The 21,145-nt window shown below is 36.7% G+C and overlaps 1 protein-coding gene across 9 annotated transcripts in view; it reads left to right on the forward strand.

Annotated features, from left to right (window-relative positions):
• Nucleotides 1-21,145, forward strand: part of SCAF8 (SR-related CTD associated factor 8) — a 167,120-nt gene that overhangs the window by 51,310 nt on the left and 94,665 nt on the right. For 7 of the 9 annotated variants that reach the window (XM_055713805.1, XM_055713808.1, XM_055713810.1 and 4 more), the window contains 5 exons: nt 651-781; nt 2,407-2,551; nt 3,080-3,160; nt 3,762-3,983; nt 4,627-6,990. In XM_055713805.1, the coding sequence (XP_055569780.1) occupies nt 651-781; nt 2,407-2,551; nt 3,080-3,160; nt 3,762-3,983; nt 4,627-6,326 (2,279 nt within the window). In that variant the 3' untranslated portion in view covers nt 6,327-6,990. Of the gene's footprint in view, nt 1-650; nt 782-2,406; nt 2,552-3,079; nt 3,161-3,761; nt 3,984-4,626; nt 6,991-21,145 lie in introns of those variants that run through there. The other 2 variants (XM_055713807.1, XM_055713806.1) reach the window with 1 other exon arrangement.

The following is a 21,145-nucleotide window of genomic DNA, read 5'->3' on the forward strand; positions in this document are numbered from 1 at the left end:
ATCTAGCACCAAATCACTGGACTATACTGAAGTAAACTGAAGACTGAGATGATTAGACTTTTGTAATAGCGACAATAATTTTTCAGGTCAAAATGCACTCTTGTTTTGAGTAAAAATTGAATATAAATGACAGAAAAATTAAAACATGTAACATTACTGAAATACATTCAGTATGTTACACTTGAAATACAAAATTTTCTGAGGATGTGGCAGAAGGAAAAAATGAGGATTGGGGGGAGGTTTGTTTAGCACGAGGGTTCTCTTGTCATTCTACAGTAGCCAGCTGATAACACAAATATGTTAACAGCAGCAGTTTTTAGAAAACTGTAACATACTCTATATGTCAAGTTATTAACAGAATGAGAGGTGAAAACACTTGGCAAGTTTTGACAAAACAGTTTGTATACAGGTATAATTAAGCAGAGTATTACAGGTTATAAAAGATACTTTTCGTTCTTTAAAATATATAATAATAAATTATTACATTTGCTTCTTTTCCTAGTAAGTTTAGGGGTTATTTGTAATGAATCTGTATAGATACCAGATTAAAATTTATTGTTTAAAAAAGAAGAGGACTTTTTAGTATTTAAACAAAAATGAACATATGAATTATCTTTTTATATTAAATATATACTTTTTTTTTTTTGAAGAATGGGAAACGGCCAGAAGCTCAGAAGCAGCTAAAGAAAATATTCAGACTACACAGAGTGCTGCAGTTGATAAGAATACAGTTATTACAACACAGACAGAAGCTTATACGCAACCAGTCACTATGCTGCAGGTTTGTATTGGTCTGAGTTTGCAAAAACCTCACAGAACTGGAGGGGAAGGTTTTTATTCAATACAGGTAAACTTTAATGCTGTGTTGAAGTACTTAAATAAAAAAAAAAAACCCAACACTTAAGTCCTATGTCCATGTGTGTTTATCTCTGAAATATTTTAGAGTAGATTCAGTTGCTGTGGTTGAGCTAAATCATCAGTTTCATGCCCAACATATCCCACACTTGTGTACACACTTGTGTACAGCTTAAGTGTTGAAGACAGCAGTGGTAAAAACAAACCAACAAACCACTAAAAAAAAAAAAAAAAAAAAGAGAGAGAGAGTTACACACTGGCCTGTTAGTTTCTTAAGGAGAAATTAAAATGAGTTTCCATAAAGCAAGTTGCTTAAAAAACAAAGCATCTTTCTGTAAGCTCAGCAATGCAGTAATCTTTTTTTCACTTGTGCTTGTTGCATCTCTACTGACGCACTTTTCCCCATATCAGCTTTGACAATATATTTAAATATTTTCTCAGTAATTTTGGGGTAGGATTTCATAAGGACAGTCTCATCTTTAAATGGCCTGATTGCTGAAGTAGTGTGCTGTTGCATTCTCTCATGAATTACTGCATATATTCTTTGATTATCTGCTGTATTTTTTTTTCATTCTGCTAAAACAATTTTTATTAACATCCCATCAGTAACAAGCTATTGTGGAAGTGTAGAAGAATACAGTGTAATTTTGTTAGTATACTACACTGCACATGTTTATCAGGTATAAATACAAATCCTTTTTTCCAGACTCTTTAACCCTTTTTATAATGATCATGTGAAATTGTAAAATGAGAAGCAGTTGCTCAATACAGTGTTGTATGTATTCATATTACTAGTGTTATCCTTCCTAACATGTGTAGGTATTTCCAGTACTTGAGCTGACGCAAAATTACTGTGAAAAGTTAACGTTTGCATTAGCTTGCATTGAATTTTGAGCTTTTTTCACAAAATTGTCTTGAGTCTTCGTTTCAACTATCTCCTAGTATATACTGGGATCGGTATATATTTAAATATATATTGCTTTTATATATTTAATATTGCTGCTAATTACTTGTAATTACACTGCACTATATTGAAACATGTAGCTCAGGCATTTGAGAAACAGTAATTTCCAGGATTTTGTCAGGATTATTAGCCTTATAATTACATACACTAAGTTGGCTTTCCACTACTGTTGTAAAATAAGTAATTTTTTCTGAATAGAACAGAATCACTGTTTTTGAAGTGCTCTCAAATTGCCACGCTATCTACATTTTCCTTCCTTTTCTCTCTCTCCCTTTCTGCTTTCACCTCTGTGCCATAGGTGAATTTTTATTCTTGAATAAGTATAGTGTTTAACTGTGTATTTTCCTGATCTTTTTTAGACAAAGAAAAGATAGCATAGGATTCTTCCAGTGTTCTTGTTTAGCTGTAGTGTAGGTACCGTTGCAGAAAGCAGTCTAATTCTTCAGGGTGTTCAGAATATATACAAAGCCTTTGGTACATTTAGTGCTTAACATGAGTTACAGTTGAGTCAATTTATCCTTTTTTCAATTCCTCATTGAATATCATTAAATATTGAAGTTGCTTGTTTTTTCTTTCCATGAAATAAGATTCCAGTAGCTCCAGCTGTGCCTGCTGTTAGCTTGGTTCCACCTGCGTTTCCTGTCACAATGTCTGTCCCTCCTCCTGGTTATAGTGCAATTCCTCCTCCACCCTTCTTGCGAGCGAGTTTCAACCCTTCACAGCCACCGCCCGGTAAGTTAGTAAAAATGAAGTTGAGGATATAATGAGTATACCTAATGCATTCTTCTGCATCCATTTTGCTTTGTGTAGTTTTCCATCAGCTGCTGGTTACTGATTAAGCCAGTTGATCTTTGAATCTTAAATATGATACTAGATTAAAATTACTTATGTCTAAATATTATTTTTACCAGTGTATTCTGTGAAGAATAGGAATTACACCAGATTTTATCATTTTTTAAACTTTGATAAAAATGAAGGATTAAAAATCCTTAAGAATAATCTCCTTTCTTTTGGAAATTTTTGCAACTCTTTAATTTTTTTCTTTGGATATTGCTGGCAGAAATTACTTTTGAAGGTGCACGTGCAGATCATCTGCAAAACAGATACTTTAAAAACAGTAACCACTGTTGCCTTTTCCCATATATTTGGTTTTTGCTAGTCTTCATGATGCAGCTTTTCACGATCAATAATGCAGACAATCTTTTACTGCAAAACTTTATTTGCTTCTCTTGTAATAATTTGTCATTTTTTCCCATATAGGTTATATGCCTCCCCCAGTTCCTCCTGTGGTTCCACCACCTGTTGTCCCGCCACCTGTTGTCCCACCAGTTGTTCCAACACGTAAGTTTGATTCGTCTAATAGTTGTTTGTGTGTTATGGAAAGCCTAATTGTTTGATATACTACCTGTTAATGAAATGTATCCTGTGTAATGGAAAAAACCAACATGGAAGTTATTGTTCAGCTGGTTTAAGCAGATATTGAGGAAAAGGATTTACGGAGCTCTTCAAGTTGACAGAAAAATGATACTTACCATGGGGTTACTGAAAAAAGTTCGAGCAAATTAGATATATATTATATGTATGCATAATTCAATATGTGAACCTGTCTGTAACATACATCTGTTACTTGAGCTGTTTGGTGTTGGTCACTGAATAATTCATAATAATTTGGTTTTGTTTAGCCTTTTAACTGTATTCATTTTTAAAAACTGTATGTTTTAAAATATCTGTTGAATACAGATTGCTTAGGTTGCCTACAGTTCATGGTCTCTACAAAAAAATTAAATATTAACAGTGCTAGTTGAGGATAAGAAATTCTTAAAAATGTAACACTTAGGGTAATTAATTTCACTTAATTTGATTTATCAGCCTGACCTCTGCCAAACATCTTGAAGGCCTGAATATGTGATTACTGTGATACACTTCTGTTATTTCTCTACAGCTTTAGTACAGCCTCCATTACCAATTGCACAAGAGACGATGAAGGATGTTCCTTTTACTAGCCTTGTTCTACCAGTTGGCACAGTTACTAGCAATCTAGCTACTCCAACATTATCTGCTGGAAGTGTTTTTAATCCTCTGCCAATCAACAAACCAGAATCAGATGAAAAGGGGTCACATCTTACAGACCTTCAGATTTCTTCCAGTGAGAACAACAGATCTGGTAAGAAATGTCTTTATCGTCTGATATGATTGCATACAGGAAGAATCATACTTCTGAGGGTTTTTTTCCTCCAGATTGTGATCCACTACACTAATAACTACAGAGTAGGAGGGTTTAGGCTAGGTATAATTTTCAGTTTAAGTTGGAGGACTGGTGAGAACCATCATTGTCATCATCTGATCATTGATTTCTACCAGCTTATGCTCAGGGATGTTTTCTTTGTAGACTCAAAGTAAAGCTGGCACGGGGAGCCCTTTAGAAAGCTTCTTAAAAGTGCGCTCTTACTACACAAGTGACAATGGAAAGGAGCAGAAGAGGGTAGGATGGTATAAAATGTGTAGAATTGCATGAAAGATTTTAACACTTCCCTTGCATAATTGGGTGATGGCTGTGGGGCTTGTCGATTTTAAGCTGCTTTACATTCTTTGCTGTGTAGAGATGTTTATTTCTGTGGCATAAGGTCTTTTTATCACTAATTGTGATTAAAATGATGTATGTTCGTTATAGAAACTGAGAAAGACCTTGTCAGCAGTATCATCACTGAATGCATTAACTGAATATGGATTAAGCTGCATTTTGTTTTGAATGCTATGTGTTACACTGGCGTTTTCTGGTAACTGTTCTTCTGCTTGCTGCATTTTAGTGCAAAATGATGTCTCGAGTAGCTCTGGACTTGTTGGAGGAGTGCAGCCACCCAGCGTCTCAAGCAGTTCTGGGCTTACTGGAGAAGGGCAGCCACCCAGTGTCTCAAGTGGCTCTGGACTTGCAGGGGGAGTACAGCCACCTAGTGTTTCAAGCAGCTCTGGACTTGTAGGAGGAGTGCCACCACCAACTGTTTCAAGCAGTTCTGGTCTTGCAGGAGGAGTGCAGCTACCTACTGTCTCCAGTGGCTCTTCTCTTGCTGGTGGAGTTCAGCCAACCAGCGTCTCGAGTAGCTCTGGACTTATGGCTGGAGTGCAACCACCAAATGTCTCAAGTAGCTCAGGGCTTCTAGCTGGAGTGCATCCACCCAGTGTCTCAAGCAGCCCTGGCCTGCTGACGGGAATGCAGCCACCCAGTGTCTCAAGCAGCTCAGGAGTTCTGGCAGGAGTACAGCCACCGTGTGTGTCAAGCAACTCTGGGCTTCTCATAATGCCACCACCCAATGTTTCAAGTAGTTCTGGACTTATGGGAGTGCCGCCACCAAATATTTCAAGTAGTTCTGGACTTCTGGCAATGCAGCATCCAGCTGGGGTTCAAAACATGCCTCATTTAAATATTAGTAGTCAAAGGATGCCGGGAATGCCTCTTATAGATATCCGTCCAGGCCTAATGCCCCATTCGCCTGGACCAAGGTTTCCATTAATGCAGCCAGGAATGCCACCGCAGCGTAGTATTCCTCCTCCAGCGATCCTTGATCCATCTCTTCACCCACCACCTCGAGGTCCTTTTCCTCCAGGAGATATTTTTAATCAGACAGAAAGACCTTTTGGAACACCAGGAAGACAAAATATTGATAGCATTCCTAATCCAGAGAAAAGACTACCACTTGGAGGCGATAACATTCAGCAGGAAGGAGATAGAGATTATCGCTTTCCTCCAGTGGAAAACAGAGATAATCTTAGCAGACCGTCTCCAGTGGATGTCAGAGATTCTGTTGGACGACCACCAGTTGATCCAAGAGAGGGTATAGGAAGACCTCCAGTAGATGGACGAGAACACTTTGCAAGACCACATGTAGACATGAGAGAGAATTTTGGAAGACCAGGTATGGATAACCTTGGTCGAAGAGAGCATTTTGGTTTCAATTCAGACAAGCACTGGGGACAGAGAGGAGATTATGATGAAAGAGAGCACCATGCCTTCCCTATTTATGGTGGCCCTAAAGGCTTCCATGAAGACAGAGAGAGGTTTCGGCATGTAAACTATAGGTTTGATAGTAGAAGTGGTCCCAATTGGAACAGAGGATTTGAACAAGATGCTCACAGAGATTTTGATGACCGCAGAAGACCCTGGGAAAGACAGAGGGATAGGGATGACAGAGATTTTAATTTTTGCAGAGAAATTAATGGGAACAGGTTTGGAAGAGACAGAATGTCAAACAACTGGATCCCCCCTCCACATCCACGGGTTTTTGAATATTTTGATGGGGCCACTTCCCAACGCAAAGCCGATAATATGCCCCAGGTAAACGGTGAAAATACAGAGACAGAAAGTCAGCCACCGACTGCACAGGTGCAGGATGATCCAGAACTTTATGAAAAACTGACATCTTCCGTCGAGATAAACAAAGAGAAGAGTGACACAGAAGCTGATATAGAAAGTGAACCAGTGGTAGAAAGCACAGAAACTGAGGGGACATAACTCATCACTCAGTAGGTAAAAGATACCTTTTGTAAAGTTGTCATCTCTCTGTAATAGATAAATGGCTGACTGGACCGTAGCAGTTCACTTTTGTCTGCCAGAATTAAGTTAATCTAATGTTAATGTTCATCTTTCACTTAAATAACTGTACAACTGACTTGTATAGAACACTGTTCTTAATTTGAACATGGTAGGTAAACTTTTTTTTTATTTCTCTGGTAAAGCATAAACTTGCCCCCACTTGCTTTTAATTTCACAAAAGATAAAAGAACAGCTTGTCAAACAAAGACTTCCTATGGAAGAAAATGGAATTTTTTAGATACTACCCTTAGGTTGGCTATCAAAATTGTTATACTTGAAACAGGTGCTGGTGTATCTTGTCCGTGTTTTTAGGCTGCTGCAGAATTTTAAAGTATAGACAAAGCTGTGATATTTTATGTTCCTACAATTCGGCAGAAAAAGAAACGGCCCATGTTATTTAAGGAGCATAACACAGAGATTAAAAGTGATTTTGTAAAATCTACACTATAGTCTCTGTTTTCTCTAAAGTAAGTGTTTGTGATTTGTTCCTCGTACTGCAGTGGGTTTAAAAAAATGAAAAAATACATTTTAATGTTGGGTGCATTTTGTTTTTAGATGCCAATAAAGCATATTTGTTTGATAACAGTGTTCTAGGTATTGTATTTTTTTTAAAAACCTGCAAGCTCTAAAAACTTGGAATCAGCTATGATATGTGCTTAGCTAGTTGTTGCAAAAGGTTTATATTACATTTGTAAGACCAATGCAACAGTTACATGTGCAAGAAGCGTATGGTTTTTACATCCAAAGTCATGCAGTCATACTAGTTTATGTAAATAACATATGTATGTAAATATTTGTGTAAACTGTTTGTAGATACCACTTTTTCTGTGCGTGCCTGTGTGTGTGCACACACTCACAGAATATTGTAGACAGTTCAATAAAATTGAAATGAAACTAGGTTGTAAAAATTTGCTTTTCACCTTCTTTAGGTAGTAAGATAAACCTTACTTTGCTGCAGTATGGTCAAGCTTATATTTACCTTCTCATGCTCATTGTTACAATGTTCTTACTACTTCTGGAAGGTGGAATGTGATATACTGTAAAAACGTACAGTAGGATTTTAGCTTATTTCTTAAAATGCAGATGTGCATGAAACCAAAATTTAAGCAAGTATTTGCATTGTCTTATTTTGTAATATATTCTGGATAGATAGTGGTAGTGTTCAAGTACTTTGTGGTTATTTGTTTTTAGTGACTCAAAGTCCAGAAATGTTGCACGAAAAGTATAAAGCTGTTGTTGATCTAAAAAACCTTATATGTTTTTAACAGAAATAAGAGGGGCTTTGTGTTTTGGTGGTTTAATATTGAAGTAGAACTTCTTGTTAAATTGTTGAGACGAATTGGCTGCTTAGGTAAATTAGTAGCACTGTTATCTCCTGTTTCACGTACTTTGCTGCTTGTGTATCCTTTAAATTGGCGATGAAAGATTTGGCTATAGGGCAATGTCAGATTTTCAATTTGTTCCACTGAAGTGCATTTCACCAACTTTTTTCAACATAATTTTTGTTAAAATTCTGTGTCTGAAAGCATTCTTTCACTCAGTTTGGAGAAAGTTGTTTTGTGTAATAAGATCCAAGGATAGATCCTGTTACATGAATATCCCTTTGGTAGAAGAAACACTTTTAGCTCCAGTTAGAATTTTGATCTTTAACATTAAAGCATTAACATGCAAGTTTTAATTCCCCTTCTGCTTCCCTCAAAGGAATGAAAGTATGAGAATGCCACATGAGTGTAAAGCATAAGCATGCCTTTGAACGTAGAAGCAAGTTACGCATGTGTGTGTTGCCCTCTTCCTCTGGGAGGTGGGGTATTTTTTCATGCTGTGTCATGGTTTGGTTTTTCAATTACAGGGACTTTTATTCCGGATAGTAAACAAACTGTCAGCTTAATGAAGGTAGTCCTTGGAAAGAGTGGACTTGAACGAATGATTCTTTACCTACTGTGCAAGTAGTAGTCATTAGGATGTAGTGAGGTATGCATTAAATAACTGTTGCTCTGTAATAGACCTTGCCCATGTGTTTATTACCAGAACATGTTTCGGGTTTTGAGTTGAACAACATTTAAGGTAAAAGTACCTTCCTGGGCAGACTGGTTCAAAGAACTTGACTGATGATGCTGCATCACCTATGTAGTAGTCTGGTCAGGCGGATAGGGTTGTGTGAAAGTCCAAACGCGCAAAATAGCTATAAGGATACTTTATGAACTTAAGGGATTTTATTTTAATGTGTGCAGTTTGAAAAGGCTTCAGTCATAGACCACATAAATACTCAAATCAAACACATATTGGCAGTAGCTTTACTTCTCAAACATTTTGTTAAAACCTTCTTTGAAACTGAAAGTTTTATCTATTTTCCTTTTTCTAAACTGGGACTGACAGTATGCTAAATTGCTGATAGCATGATGGTTTAGGTAAATTACCAGGTGAGAAATGTTAAACAATTTGGTTGGTAGTGGTATAAAACAATGTATTTAATGATTTTTTTAATCTTTGTTAACATCTTTCAAGCATTAATAAATTGGCTACTGAACATATGTGTTACACCATCAATTTCTAACTACCATTTTATTTTTTTGTAGAATGAACTTTTATTGCACAGGCTTCGGTTGCATCATGTTTGCAGACAAATACTACAAAAATAGTCATATTCAGAAAGTCAGGAGGGACTTAATATTACCAAACCAAGTGTTATTTCTTTATCTTGCTCATAGGAGTGTTTCAATCTTTCAGAGTGTGAGTGAAGACTTTCCTTTCTCAGGGTAGATTAAGCCATCGTAAGCCAACACGCGCACTGAAAGGGGCTGTCCTGAAATCCAGACCAGGTCTTTGATGTGGTTCATGGTAGTGACATGTAGTTACTGCTGATGCAAAGGAAAGAATGAGAAGGGGAGAGAAAGAAGATTTGGGGGCACCAGGTATTTAGGCAGCAGTTCTGTTTATGCCTGTTCAGAGCTTGCTCTAGTGATGAAAGGTGTCAATTCTAGCAACAGCAGAAGCTGACCTGCTATATTCATAAGTTATATACATCTTGAAAAATATTTCAGGTAGTTCTACAGGGAACACAATAAATTTAGGCGTGCGTATTTACTTGGAAACTTTATGCATTAGTAAGTTTGGTGTGTTTATTAGCTTTTTAAACTCCCTGTGATTCTGTACTGTATTTGAGCAGAATGCTGCATCCACAAAGATTACAAAGATGAAATACAGCCTTTTTTCCAATAAGACATGTTTTCTTTGTTGAAGCCTTTTCCTGTGAAATACTGGTACACTTTCATTTTTATATGTAGTGTTTCACATTATTACAAACTCAAGGGAATAGCCTGTTAGATTCCTTTGCTTCAGTAGAGTACTATACCATTCTTCAAGCCATTTCAGTGATGTAAATGACTTTATGAAGTTAAGGTGCTCTTGTCCTGAATATGGCAAGATAGGAATACTGTAATTAAGCCTGTATAGGCATTAGTTAAGCACAGTTAGAAAATTATCAAATAAACTGTTTATAGAACTTATTTATAAAATAAGCCAATTTATTGCTGAATTCTCTCAAAATACATTGTAAGCAGTTTTGAAGATGTGCAAGGATACGTTATGCCAGTCAACACTTAAAATACTCATTTTCTTGATTCATGCTACCCTAACTCAAATTTACGGGTCATTTGATTTGAAACTGGTAAAAAAAGGATCCCAGATTTCATTTGTATTTTCAGGAATATATTTAAACATAATAGTAAGGGTGCCTTTTTTTCTCTCTTGATAATGGGAGATGAACAGATATAATCTTAAAATCTATTCAGAGTATCAGGAGTCATCAAGAATAACTAGGACAATTTTTTGTTACTAAGTCAGGTAATGAAAGGATCTTTCCCTTCTGACAGCTATTGCTGATTCTTTGAATTTTACATTAGTCTCGCTTGTTGAGCTTTCACAAGTAAGCATGTACTGTGAAGCCATCTACTTGTGTAGATGAGAGTGTTTTAAAAGTCATAAAGCAGGATATTCTTTAATTTGAAGCTGTTTATTTGGACAAGAATGGCAAAAACATCTTGCCACCATGTTGCTTTACTGTATTCATTCACATCAGCAGAAACTTCACAGTGGCAAAGAGAATATAATCTTGGAATACTTTAATTATAACTAGGCTTATGTTTCTCCTTGAAGGGTTGTCTTAGTGATGTTATTCATTCTACTTAGTCTGTACAAGTTTGTTAGGTACTCAGTAAACATTTTAAATTTTATGAACATATGTACATGATAATTCATAGTCAAGAAAAGTCAAGTAGAACGTCTAAAAAGAAAATTCATGAAGAGTAATAACTTACAGCAAAGGTGTATGGGATTAGAAAAGTGATTCTTGCTGGTGGTGGGATGGTCTGAAAGTCTGTGAACAGTTTTTTTGTTGAAGGTGGTAAGCTGTAAAATTGTGTTTGCCATTATGCTTGTATTCCTTTCTATCTTCACAATCTTGATGTAAAAGGGTAGTCTCCTTCAGTGTCCTAGTCTCAGTATCTTTTAGATACTCTGCTGCCAAAGATTAGAGGAAAGGAAGAACTAGTGGTCTGGGCTGGATTGAGATAAGTTGTACAGTTGAAGATGAATGTATTTTCTCTTTTTAGGAAGTTTAAAATGCACGTTTCAGCACTTGTATAGTAACAGTGATATTACTGGTGTCACTAGTTTAACTAATCTTATTCTGTACTTTGTCATTTTTCTTTTAAGTTAACTCACTAGTGTTGCTTTTAATTTTTCTCTTCTTCCTATCAGATGAAATCATACTAATGCCCTCAGACAAGAGACTGTTTTGTGCTTTACAAAAAAAAAAATATGGTCAGAGAGTATTCTAACCTGTAGATAGGATGGTTGAACATCTTTTCCTTCCTGATTTAATGCTTTAATGCCGCAGTTTTCTTCTTGAATGATTTTCTGTATGCATATCGATGTTATAATGGATGTATATTCACATTAACATGTATCAGACTTTCTGTTGAAATGCAGAAAAAATGTGAAGTTCTTGAAGGTAGATGAATTGATGTACTTCTAAAACTAGTGTGAACTTCACAGCCGTATTGATGTATATACTGGAGCGTTATAATTGTGTGCAAGCCAATGCAAAAAATCCTTAATAGGTGAAGAGTATTAAATGGATATAGAATTGTTAACTCAGATGTAGATTGGTAGGATTTACATGGGCCATATATGCAGGGACTTTGGATCTGAATGCCACTTCCACACAGAGAGATCATATTATAATTACATCTGGCAAAATAAGAAACATAGCTTTTTCCTGATAATGGTAGGAACTAAGTAGAAATAATCTTGGTGTTAAAGAGTCCTTTCTAAAAATCTGTCTGCCTTCGTCTAGTCAAAGGAAGCTCTGTCATTATCACTTCAGTTGATCAAGGGAAAAAATTACTTTAGATTTATGCTGTTTCTGAAGTAATCAGAACTCATTCAGCAATGCAGTGAAATGCAGTTTTAAGTGTGCCTTAAGTTTTTCCCTCTGAAAAGGACCATATATTTCAAATTTTAGATAAAAACAATAAATTTTTGTTTGTAGAATTTGAAATGTAGTTTGGGGTTTAGTGATTTTCTTCAAGAAAAATCTTTGTCGTTTCAGTAGTGTAAATAAATAAATACTAAATGCCACTCAACTTTTGAAATGTTTACTGGAAATTATACTAGTCTGTCCAGTTAATATTTCGTTTATTTTCATGCGCTTGCAATATATTATCTTGTCAGGTGGTGCCATCACAAAATTCCTCATACCACAAAGTAGAAATACCTTTGAATTATGCAATTCAGATGCATAATTGATATGCATAGTCTGGGACAATCAAAAGTCTTCCTCTTCAAACTCATGGATTTCTACCATGGTAGTAGTATGACTACCAATATAGGTAATTCACTATTGAGAACCTTACTGTTCAAGCTATCTGTGATTGGAAGTGAAATACCAAATATGATCTGAAGTGCTTGCTGATAAATTTAGAGTTTTATTACTTAAGAAAAGCAAAATAATGGCATCTTCTCAAATTTCATGTTGATTTAAAAAAATCACCATATTTAAAATATTAATTTGGTCGGCTGTGGTTCTGTGAATTGATAAAAGAAGTTAAGCATCCATTATTAGAATGTAAAACCTTGACGTGATTAGGATAAAAATGTTAGTTATATAGAATATTGAAATACAGTCTTTTAAGTTTTGTGTGCATACTGTCTGCCTTTTCTGGATGTACACTCTATACGTGCTTTACCCCTGCAATCCTCATTGCATGGTCAGAACCACTAGAGAAAAGGAAAGTGGCGTGAAATGGCAAATCCTAGCAGATGTGAAAACCACTGTGCAGATTGGATCTGTATGTAGACCAGATAGTTTCAGAGGCAATAGCTTGTAAGCCTAATTTGAAATGGGAATAAACCTTTCTCTTTTTTGATTTTATAGAAGTTGATGCACATGTTCTTATTAAATATTCAGTAATCAACAAGCAAGTATACAAAGATTTTAGGTAGTCCTGAGCATTTTCCTTAATATTGCTCATACCTTAATTAAAAACAAACAAAAAAACCCCAACAAAACTAAAACCCAACTAAACCCACAGAACCTAGGAAACTGTAAATATTTTTAAGATTATGAGGTTCTTGGAGAAATAACTTGATACAAATATTTAATATACCTGTTTGGGTGTTTTTAAGTAGTCAGTACCGCAGAACCCAGGTAAAACCATCATAAAGAACTGTCTCACTTGGAAAGAATATGCTGAGCTGAGGTGTCGGTGTAAAATCAAAGACTTTTTTTTGTTCCTCATTTGTTTTACCTCCCAGTCCAAATACTGACCTTGTTCAGGGTTACGCTCTGTATGCTGATTAGAGGGTATTCTGATTAGTGCATATGTATTTTGTCTATCATGTAATATATCAGACATATTACATCATTGTAATATAGCCACAGACAGCTGGGAGAAGTTGGGAGTGATGTTGTTTGGGGCAAAATCATCAGAGAAATCAAAAGGGGAGATTACTGAATTGTGTGAACCACCAATATAAAAAGTTGCTGTTGAGGAGTGTCTACTTAGTACAGAGATAATTACTGATTACTCTCAGTAGTCAAAAGGGTGCATTTCACAACTGTACCCTGGTATGGAAGGTCCTAGTTACAGTATCATTTGCTTTCTGCTATCCATAGAAAATACGATTTTCTTGATGCAAGTCATGACATTACCTTTCATATTATTTCTAGAGACTTTAAAATGATGCTACTTCAGCTACCATTGTAAACCAGTATGTGATATATAGCCTCAGTTGTTTACCAGTGGGATATGGCGATTAGCTTCATTGGATCCAGAATTTTAAATGCTTTGTTTTGTGTGTCTCGGTTTCTTCTTCAACAGCCTTTAGAAAAGCAGATACTAGAAGATTATCCGGTTCTAGTTTCATGATTTTTTTTTTTTTCCCTCTTTTTTCTTTTCTTACTGCTTTTAAGCCCATAGCCTTCTAGGGGATGATTTTTTTTTTCTTTGAAATCCTGTTCCCCTATGTAAGTATTTGTGAGCTGGCAGCCCTAATAAAGATTGTTTTGAGATGCTGAGAATATGGTGGAATAGATTGTACAAAATGTCTGAAAGAAATTTGAAGTGCTGTACTTGCATAGTCCTGTGCTAGGAAATTCATGGAGTGAAAGCAAGCAAGCAAATTAAAGCTAGTTAAATGTATTGGTCTTATCTTCTGGCTTTCCCAAATGATCGTACTTTCTAAATGGATCTCTTCACTGCAGTACATAGAGCAGCCCTGTAATACACAGTCACTGTTTTGTTTAGAATCCATTATGTCCTCTAGCTTTCCTTCTCCCTGTCCGCTTAATGTTTTTTTGAAAGGTTGTGTTTCTTTTAAATAGCTTTTTTTTCTTCAAATGATTTAAAGAAAAATGAATGCACTAGGTTAATAGTTTTCTTCATTTTAGAATGCATTGCCTAACTCTTCTCAATAAATCTCCTTCTCCAACAAAAAGTTTACATTTCTGTATTAACCAGAATAGAAATAAGAATGGATGACATGTAATAAAAAAAAATAAAATTTTTATCCAAAATTACATATTTTTGTCATGATAATCTGGTTCCAGTATGTTCAAGAATATAACTAAAATGGCATTTTTCACACCACCTAGCAGTTTACACTCTGATATGCAACTCGAAAAGTTGTGCACAAGTTAGAGCAACCTCGGGAGCTGTCCCATGCAACACTTGCACACTGTTGCAAATACCAAGGTCTTGCATTTCCCTTCTCCATGGTGACCTTGTCACCAGATACTTTAGTCTTTCTTATGCACTGTGAAGAAATTCAACCAACAATTTGAAAATTATGAAGAATTTAATTTTTCCCAACTTTGAGAATTAATTTGTTCTAAATGGCTCTCATCTTGATACAGAAAAGCAAGCAAACATAAATCCAAAAGGAACCAATATGTGAAAGCAATTTTCTCAACATTTCTTAGTATTTTATGGGTAAGAAAATAAGACCCAAAGAAAGTCTGCTAGAGAACTGGAAAGGTTTTAATTCCTAGTCTGTTTTACCATCTGATTGGCTCTTTTGGAGAGCTATCTATTTGAAAATTATATTTTCTTAGAGGCTTTTCTCAAGGAATTTTACTGTTGTCCTTTTGTCTTAATACATTTTTTCAGAACTGGGACCTGTTAAGTATTTTATAATAACAGCTTTGAAATTATACATCTTGTCTTGCAGTAATTGCCTACCATTGACTTGAGCTACGTGCTGCAAGATAACACTGTACATTAGAATTTATTATTGTTCAACAGTTGATGTATGTGTATATATCCATTTTGTAGGAGCTTCGGGAAAGCATAGCCACAGTATTTACAGTCTATGCCATATAAAAGGAGACAAAGTACAGTATGAACTCTTCCTCTTGCTGTACATGTTACACTCACGGTGTTCTTGCAGCTGATGCATCTTTCTTTTGTCTTCCGCTCTTGCTGTGTCAAAGGAGTCAGTTAGACACGGGTGTGTTCATGTATAGACTTAAATGCACATCATATGTGAAAATAAGGTGAATATTTAAAAATCTAAATACTAAGCATTCAAATTTAGCTTGCTATGAAACATTTGGTTGGCTACATCAGACTTTTAAGCTGTTTGGTGGAAGTTTCCAGCCTTGTACTATTAAAAATGATGCTGTGGCGGATTGTGATAGACAAAAGCTGTGCCTTACAGGTGCGCAGGCAGGCGGTGTTGTCTTGAGCCGTATAGCACAAGGCTCCCACTCACCGAGGGATCAAGGTTTTCTTTTCTGCCTGAGCCACAATGACAGTATTACCACAGCAGGCAGCAGAACAGTCTTGTCATACTGAACTTTGTCACATGGTTAATACTTACAAATCGGAGAAGTATTTGATGTTAACGTGTTTGTTGAGTTAATCATTGCTGGCGAGTCAGGTTTATGAGCCAGGTGCTGTACTTGAAAGGATCCCTGCTACAAGCAAGAAAGATGAGAGATGAGGTTTGAACAACCTGGTTTAGTGGGAGGTGTCCCTGGCCATGGCAGGAGGGTTGGAGCTAGGTGATCTTTAAGGTCCTTTCCGACCCAGACCATTCTGTGAGTAAACCACTGTAGGTGCTGGTTTGGATTGTTCTGGAACAGAACTGGATTTGAAGATACTATAAGCATGTGATTCCCGTTTCTAGGTCTCACTTTCTGGGAAAAGGCCAAGAGTTAAATTCTGAAACTCTGCAGGATTCTTACCTTCTGAAATACTAGTAGTAGGTGGATACCTCAGATACCATTTGCTTGCATTTGCTTTCCCATTCCTCGTGTGGTCTTGACCATGCTTGGTAACTGCTGGCACAAAAGTGCTACATCCTGTTGTCATCGCTGTTCCCAAGATGTTCTTAGGTCTCCTCCAGTGGCCTTCTGAATCCTTCTGATGCTATTGCTTTCCATTTCTAAAGAGTTTGAAATAGGAAGTTTGGTGGATTTTCTTTTGGCACAAAATCTCTACTGCAGTGATGAAATACTTCCCCAGTTTGTGTTTTCACTCATTTCTTTTCTTTGGTAAAAGCTCTTTGCAGTGAGTATTTCAACAATTATTATTATAGCATGGTTTCCAGTATCTTCAAACAAAGTGAAGTTTTGGTGGGTTTGGGGGGAACAGTTTCCATAAACTCTTGTTATTTCTTATGCTTTCCCTACCTATGTAAAGCAGTGGTGAGCAGCCAGCCACTGTAGCCTACTTTCTCACCTTCTTAAGAGGGAAGGTCCAGAAGATAATTTTGCAACTTCTGTGAAAAGCAGCTTCTCAGGGTACGTGCAGCAAGAGGAGCATGCAAAAAATGAGCCTGCCTTGCCAGGATGCTTTATCCAGTTTCTGAACTTGGCTTTGCAGCGAGCCCATGGGTGTACGAAGACAAGAATGGCAGCTGGATAAGTTGCTCCCCTCTTTAATTATCATTTCTACTGGGGCTTAGGGACCTGATATGAATTATGAAGCCAGCAGTTGGCTATCCCTTTTGTGAAGCATGGCGAGTTCTGCCGTCTGAACACTTAAAATACCAAGCAAAACTCTTAACTCCTACTATTACCTGTGAAGTACACAGATCCTGGGTGTTGCAGGGTCTTGCCTGTGACATGAGGCAGACACTCTTTCCACGTACACCTTTCTCTGTCTCTTCTTAAAAAAAACAACGCTATTGCTCTTTCACAGTTTCATTCTCTCCTGCATGAAGTGGAGCTAAATGAGTACAAAAGTGGTGAGAGGAGTTGCATATCCCTTGCTCACAGAAGTAATTGATATGGTGACTGCACCACTGCTGTTAAATTTTTTGTTTTCAGGTGGCAGTTAAATCTTTATTGGATTACAGTATGTCTTTAAACAAACACCTATGTTTTGGCTGTACAGACTGTAGTATAAGAAATTTGGATTAGTTTCTTTTTGTTCTTTCAACTTTTATCCTTTATTGTTTGTATGCTGTATCCCTGTACATTGGTTCTATGTACAGTGTGCTCCTTAAAAAAAATTATTAGTAGTTTATTAACTTTCTTCTCTCCAAAGCAATGGTTTATGCATTTATTTCCATCTGAGTGTATCACAACATAATGGAGTGAGAGCAGGATGCAAAAATGAGCAGCCAAGCAACAACAGAATAGCACAGGAACTGGGAAATCTGTTCTAGCAGGACCAAGTGAGTTGTATGCAGGAACAGGAGAGAGCTGTGAAGCTCAGTCACCTTACCTGTGGTTAATGATTTAATACTTTTTTCTGCACTCTCAAATGATGAATACGTTCGTAATCAAATCTATAGGCAGTAGCAAGCTGTCATGTAACAGAATATCATGGGATTTTTCTTTTAAGAGATCCTGGTTTTGTAAAAATTAAATTGTATAGAAGCTCCTCTTGCAAAAGTGCAAGTGTTGCATATTCTAAAACATTCTAAGCAGTTGTTGATTTTTAGTGATGCAACAAACTTGAGATTTGATACTTCTTTCTTTAGTGTTTTAGTACTGATTAAATATGTTTTTAGAATTCTCAGCAGTGCCCACAGGAGATTTCAGTGGTTTTGAAGAACTGTGAAATCAAAGGATTTGTGAGGGATATTAAGTGAAGTTGCTGGGGTTTATGTGTGTTCTCCTGAGGTTATAAAGTAGAATTGGTGCCTAACTAGCTGGCTGCTCTTGAGGATTAACACTGTTAAACTTTGGCATTTTGTTTTGCTCTAGGTTTTGGTAATTTCAGACATGCAGGAGTTCAGGTTATGTCAGCTTTACAGGCCGTGGAGGTTCATGTATAACCCTGTGAACAGTCGAGGGGGGCCTTGTAAACTAAGGAGAAATGGTCATTGCAAGCTGTGATGTTGGTAAAAGTTACATTAAAGGGAAAAGGTGATTCTGAAAACAAAAAATGCTGAATCAGTCCTATGTTCATGAGAATAGGGTGTCTGTCTTAGTTTGATAGAAACAGTAATGAAAAACTAGCTGAAATAGCTGGTAGTAAAATACCTGGCTTTTTTTAAAATAAGTAATCACTGACTTCAGTTTCTTTGCTAAGATTTTTATGATGATTCTGTTCTCTTGAAAAAGAGCAGAATACTGAAATTGAACTAAATGCTTATTTTAAAGTCTTTTTGAAAAATGCAAGGAGACTTAAGCAACAGTGAAGAACCTACAGTAAAAATATAGGACCAGTAATTTGCCACCTAGAAGGAATATCTTTGAGCAAGGGATCCTACCCAATAATTTTCTTTTTGTATTACCAAAATCAAAAGTTTTTTTCAAATGTTTATTTCTTTTAATGTTTGAAAGTAGCTTCGTTATCTCTTTTTTTACTGTTCCTGGCGGTTAGGATGGCTTTTCTTTCCTGGATTTTGCTTCTACTTTTATTAAATGCCTTTGGCAGGCCGTGGGTGGTGGGCACTGTGCAGCCAGCTGTGGCAGCTGCCCCTTGGCGCCCTGGTCAGGGGAGCTGCCCCATGGCTCAAAGATGAGTCGCAAATAATTCGCCGTTGTGCTTCAGATCGTTATTTTTCCATCCGATTCGTGCGCGTCCATGCTAATGGGGGGTAATTTTCCCCCTCTATTGCATGCCAGGCTCAGGGTGTAGTGCACAAGCCCCTACACACCTGGCATTTAAACACTTGCTATAATTAACAAGGATTACGTGGTCATCATTCTCACAGATCAAAGCCTTCTTTAAAAAATGTTGGTGAATCTTAGTTGTTTATCACTGTGGTATTTTATGAGGAAGATCTGTGAAGGTGGATGGTGAGGTATTGCTCTGCTTTTTTGACTGACCACAACAAAACCACTCCTGACACTAACCCGTGTTACTTAGCACGGGGGCTCTGCCGCCGGCTGCTGTCCTCCCTCCCCACTCCCACCAGCCAGCAGTGCCGCCCATTACAGAATAGTTCAAGGACTTAGATAATTTTTTTAAAGTTTGTTTCCTTTTACAAGTCCTGGGCTTCTTTTTGCCAGAGTGCTGCTGCTCTGCTTGATCCTGAAACACTTTTTATTTTATTAGTCAGAGAAACATGGTTGGGAGAGCACGGTTAAGAAATGTAGCTAAGGGAATCTGCTTTTCATTCTTTAGATTTTTTTTTTCCCCTGTGTATATAAATGCTCTATTTAACTACTGTTCTGTATGTTTTATTATGTTGAGTACTCTTGGTCTTTTACCACGTAACATACCATTTCTGGAAGGGAACTGGCCAAGTATGCCTCTGGAAAGAACTAGGTAAAGAGCTTTTACCCAAAATGGTCTACTGTAGTGCTGGGGGTTAGGATTTGAGGTGCTTTGTAGATTTTTCAGGGCTTTCTCTAGGATGACTTTGATCCTGTCAGTTTCTGTGTATTACTTCTCTACGTTTACATAGACCCTCAGTGAGATTGGTTTTCTTTGAGGAGTAACGTTCATGGCCTTGTACATACTTAGATTAATATATCTGATCCTTCTCTGGACACGATTATAGGAGTGTTCTAACCCTGTAAAATATTGATAAAACCTGTTCCCAGACTAGGAATGTTGTAAACACATTCATATGTTTTTGATACTTCTGGATAACATGCCTCTGGTGAGTGATGCATTTCATCAGATAGGTGTTTTCATTGTTTTTAGACTGCTCATGTTGTTTTATTACCAGCTGTGTAGGAAATCAGTGTGCTGACAGGTAATCGGGTACCGCTCTGGGGGAGATTGGCAGCTCTTGGTAACAGCTCTTCTTCAAATCCCATCTCTCCAGCAGGGATTCCCCTTCCCCTGACAGCCATCTCCTGCCTCCTGGCAGGGCTGCGGGTGTCTTACCATTCCTTGAGAGTTGTTACAGCGCCTGTCTGTGCAGTCCCATTTGAAGTCTCTGTTTTGATGTCCATCTGCATATCCTACCAATGGCAACAGTTCAGAAATGGGAAAGTAGCTGTAATCTTCCATTTTCAGCTATAAACCAGTCTCGCACATCAGTTCTGTGAGAAATACTATGAATGCTTTAAACATTTTTTTCCATAGTGTGGTCATTTATATGGTGAACTCTAATAAGACAATCCGTTGACTCTAATCACTTACAAATTTGCTCAAAATGGGTAGTATTTATTTTACTGCACTCATCTGAAAGATTTCTTAATGAAATCATTGCCTTTATGTACTCTTTATTTTAACCATGAATTACAATAGTGATCATAGAACATGAAAATTATAACATCATACAACTTGAAAATTATTTATATCTAAAGAGTAACATTCAAAAATACTTTGTATTGAAAACATGAGCACATTTCATATATGGTTTGGGTAGCTTAATGTAAAATACATCACAGGTACTATTTTCTAAGACGTAAAAGTACTTCGTAAGTTTAACATGTAGGACCATACAGCTGTGGCACCTAAGTGGCTTTGATTTCTGCAAGAATTATCTTAAGGAAAGGAGGGAAAAAACAATCTGTAGTTTAGTTTCACAATGTAAACATTAATATAGATTTATCATCAGTATGATACAGTTGCATAATACCACTTTGAAGGATTTTTTTTGTCCTTTGGTGAAGCACTTTCATCCTGTGTTTGATTTTACCCTTATGTCTGGCTATCTGAGTTTCTAATGCTTGATTGTTAGAGTAAGTGCTTAATTCTGTGAATTAGCCTGCCATAAATCACTGAAATACACGTTCGCTCAATTTCATGTTAATATGTTTCTGCTTTGTAATGTCTCCTATTTGTAACTGTTTTCAAAAACATCGTGGTTTTTTTCCA

This window comes from Falco cherrug, chromosome 6 (assembly GCF_023634085.1).
Source record: "Falco cherrug isolate bFalChe1 chromosome 6, bFalChe1.pri, whole genome shotgun sequence".
NCBI lineage: Eukaryota > Metazoa > Chordata > Aves > Falconiformes > Falconidae > Falco > Falco cherrug.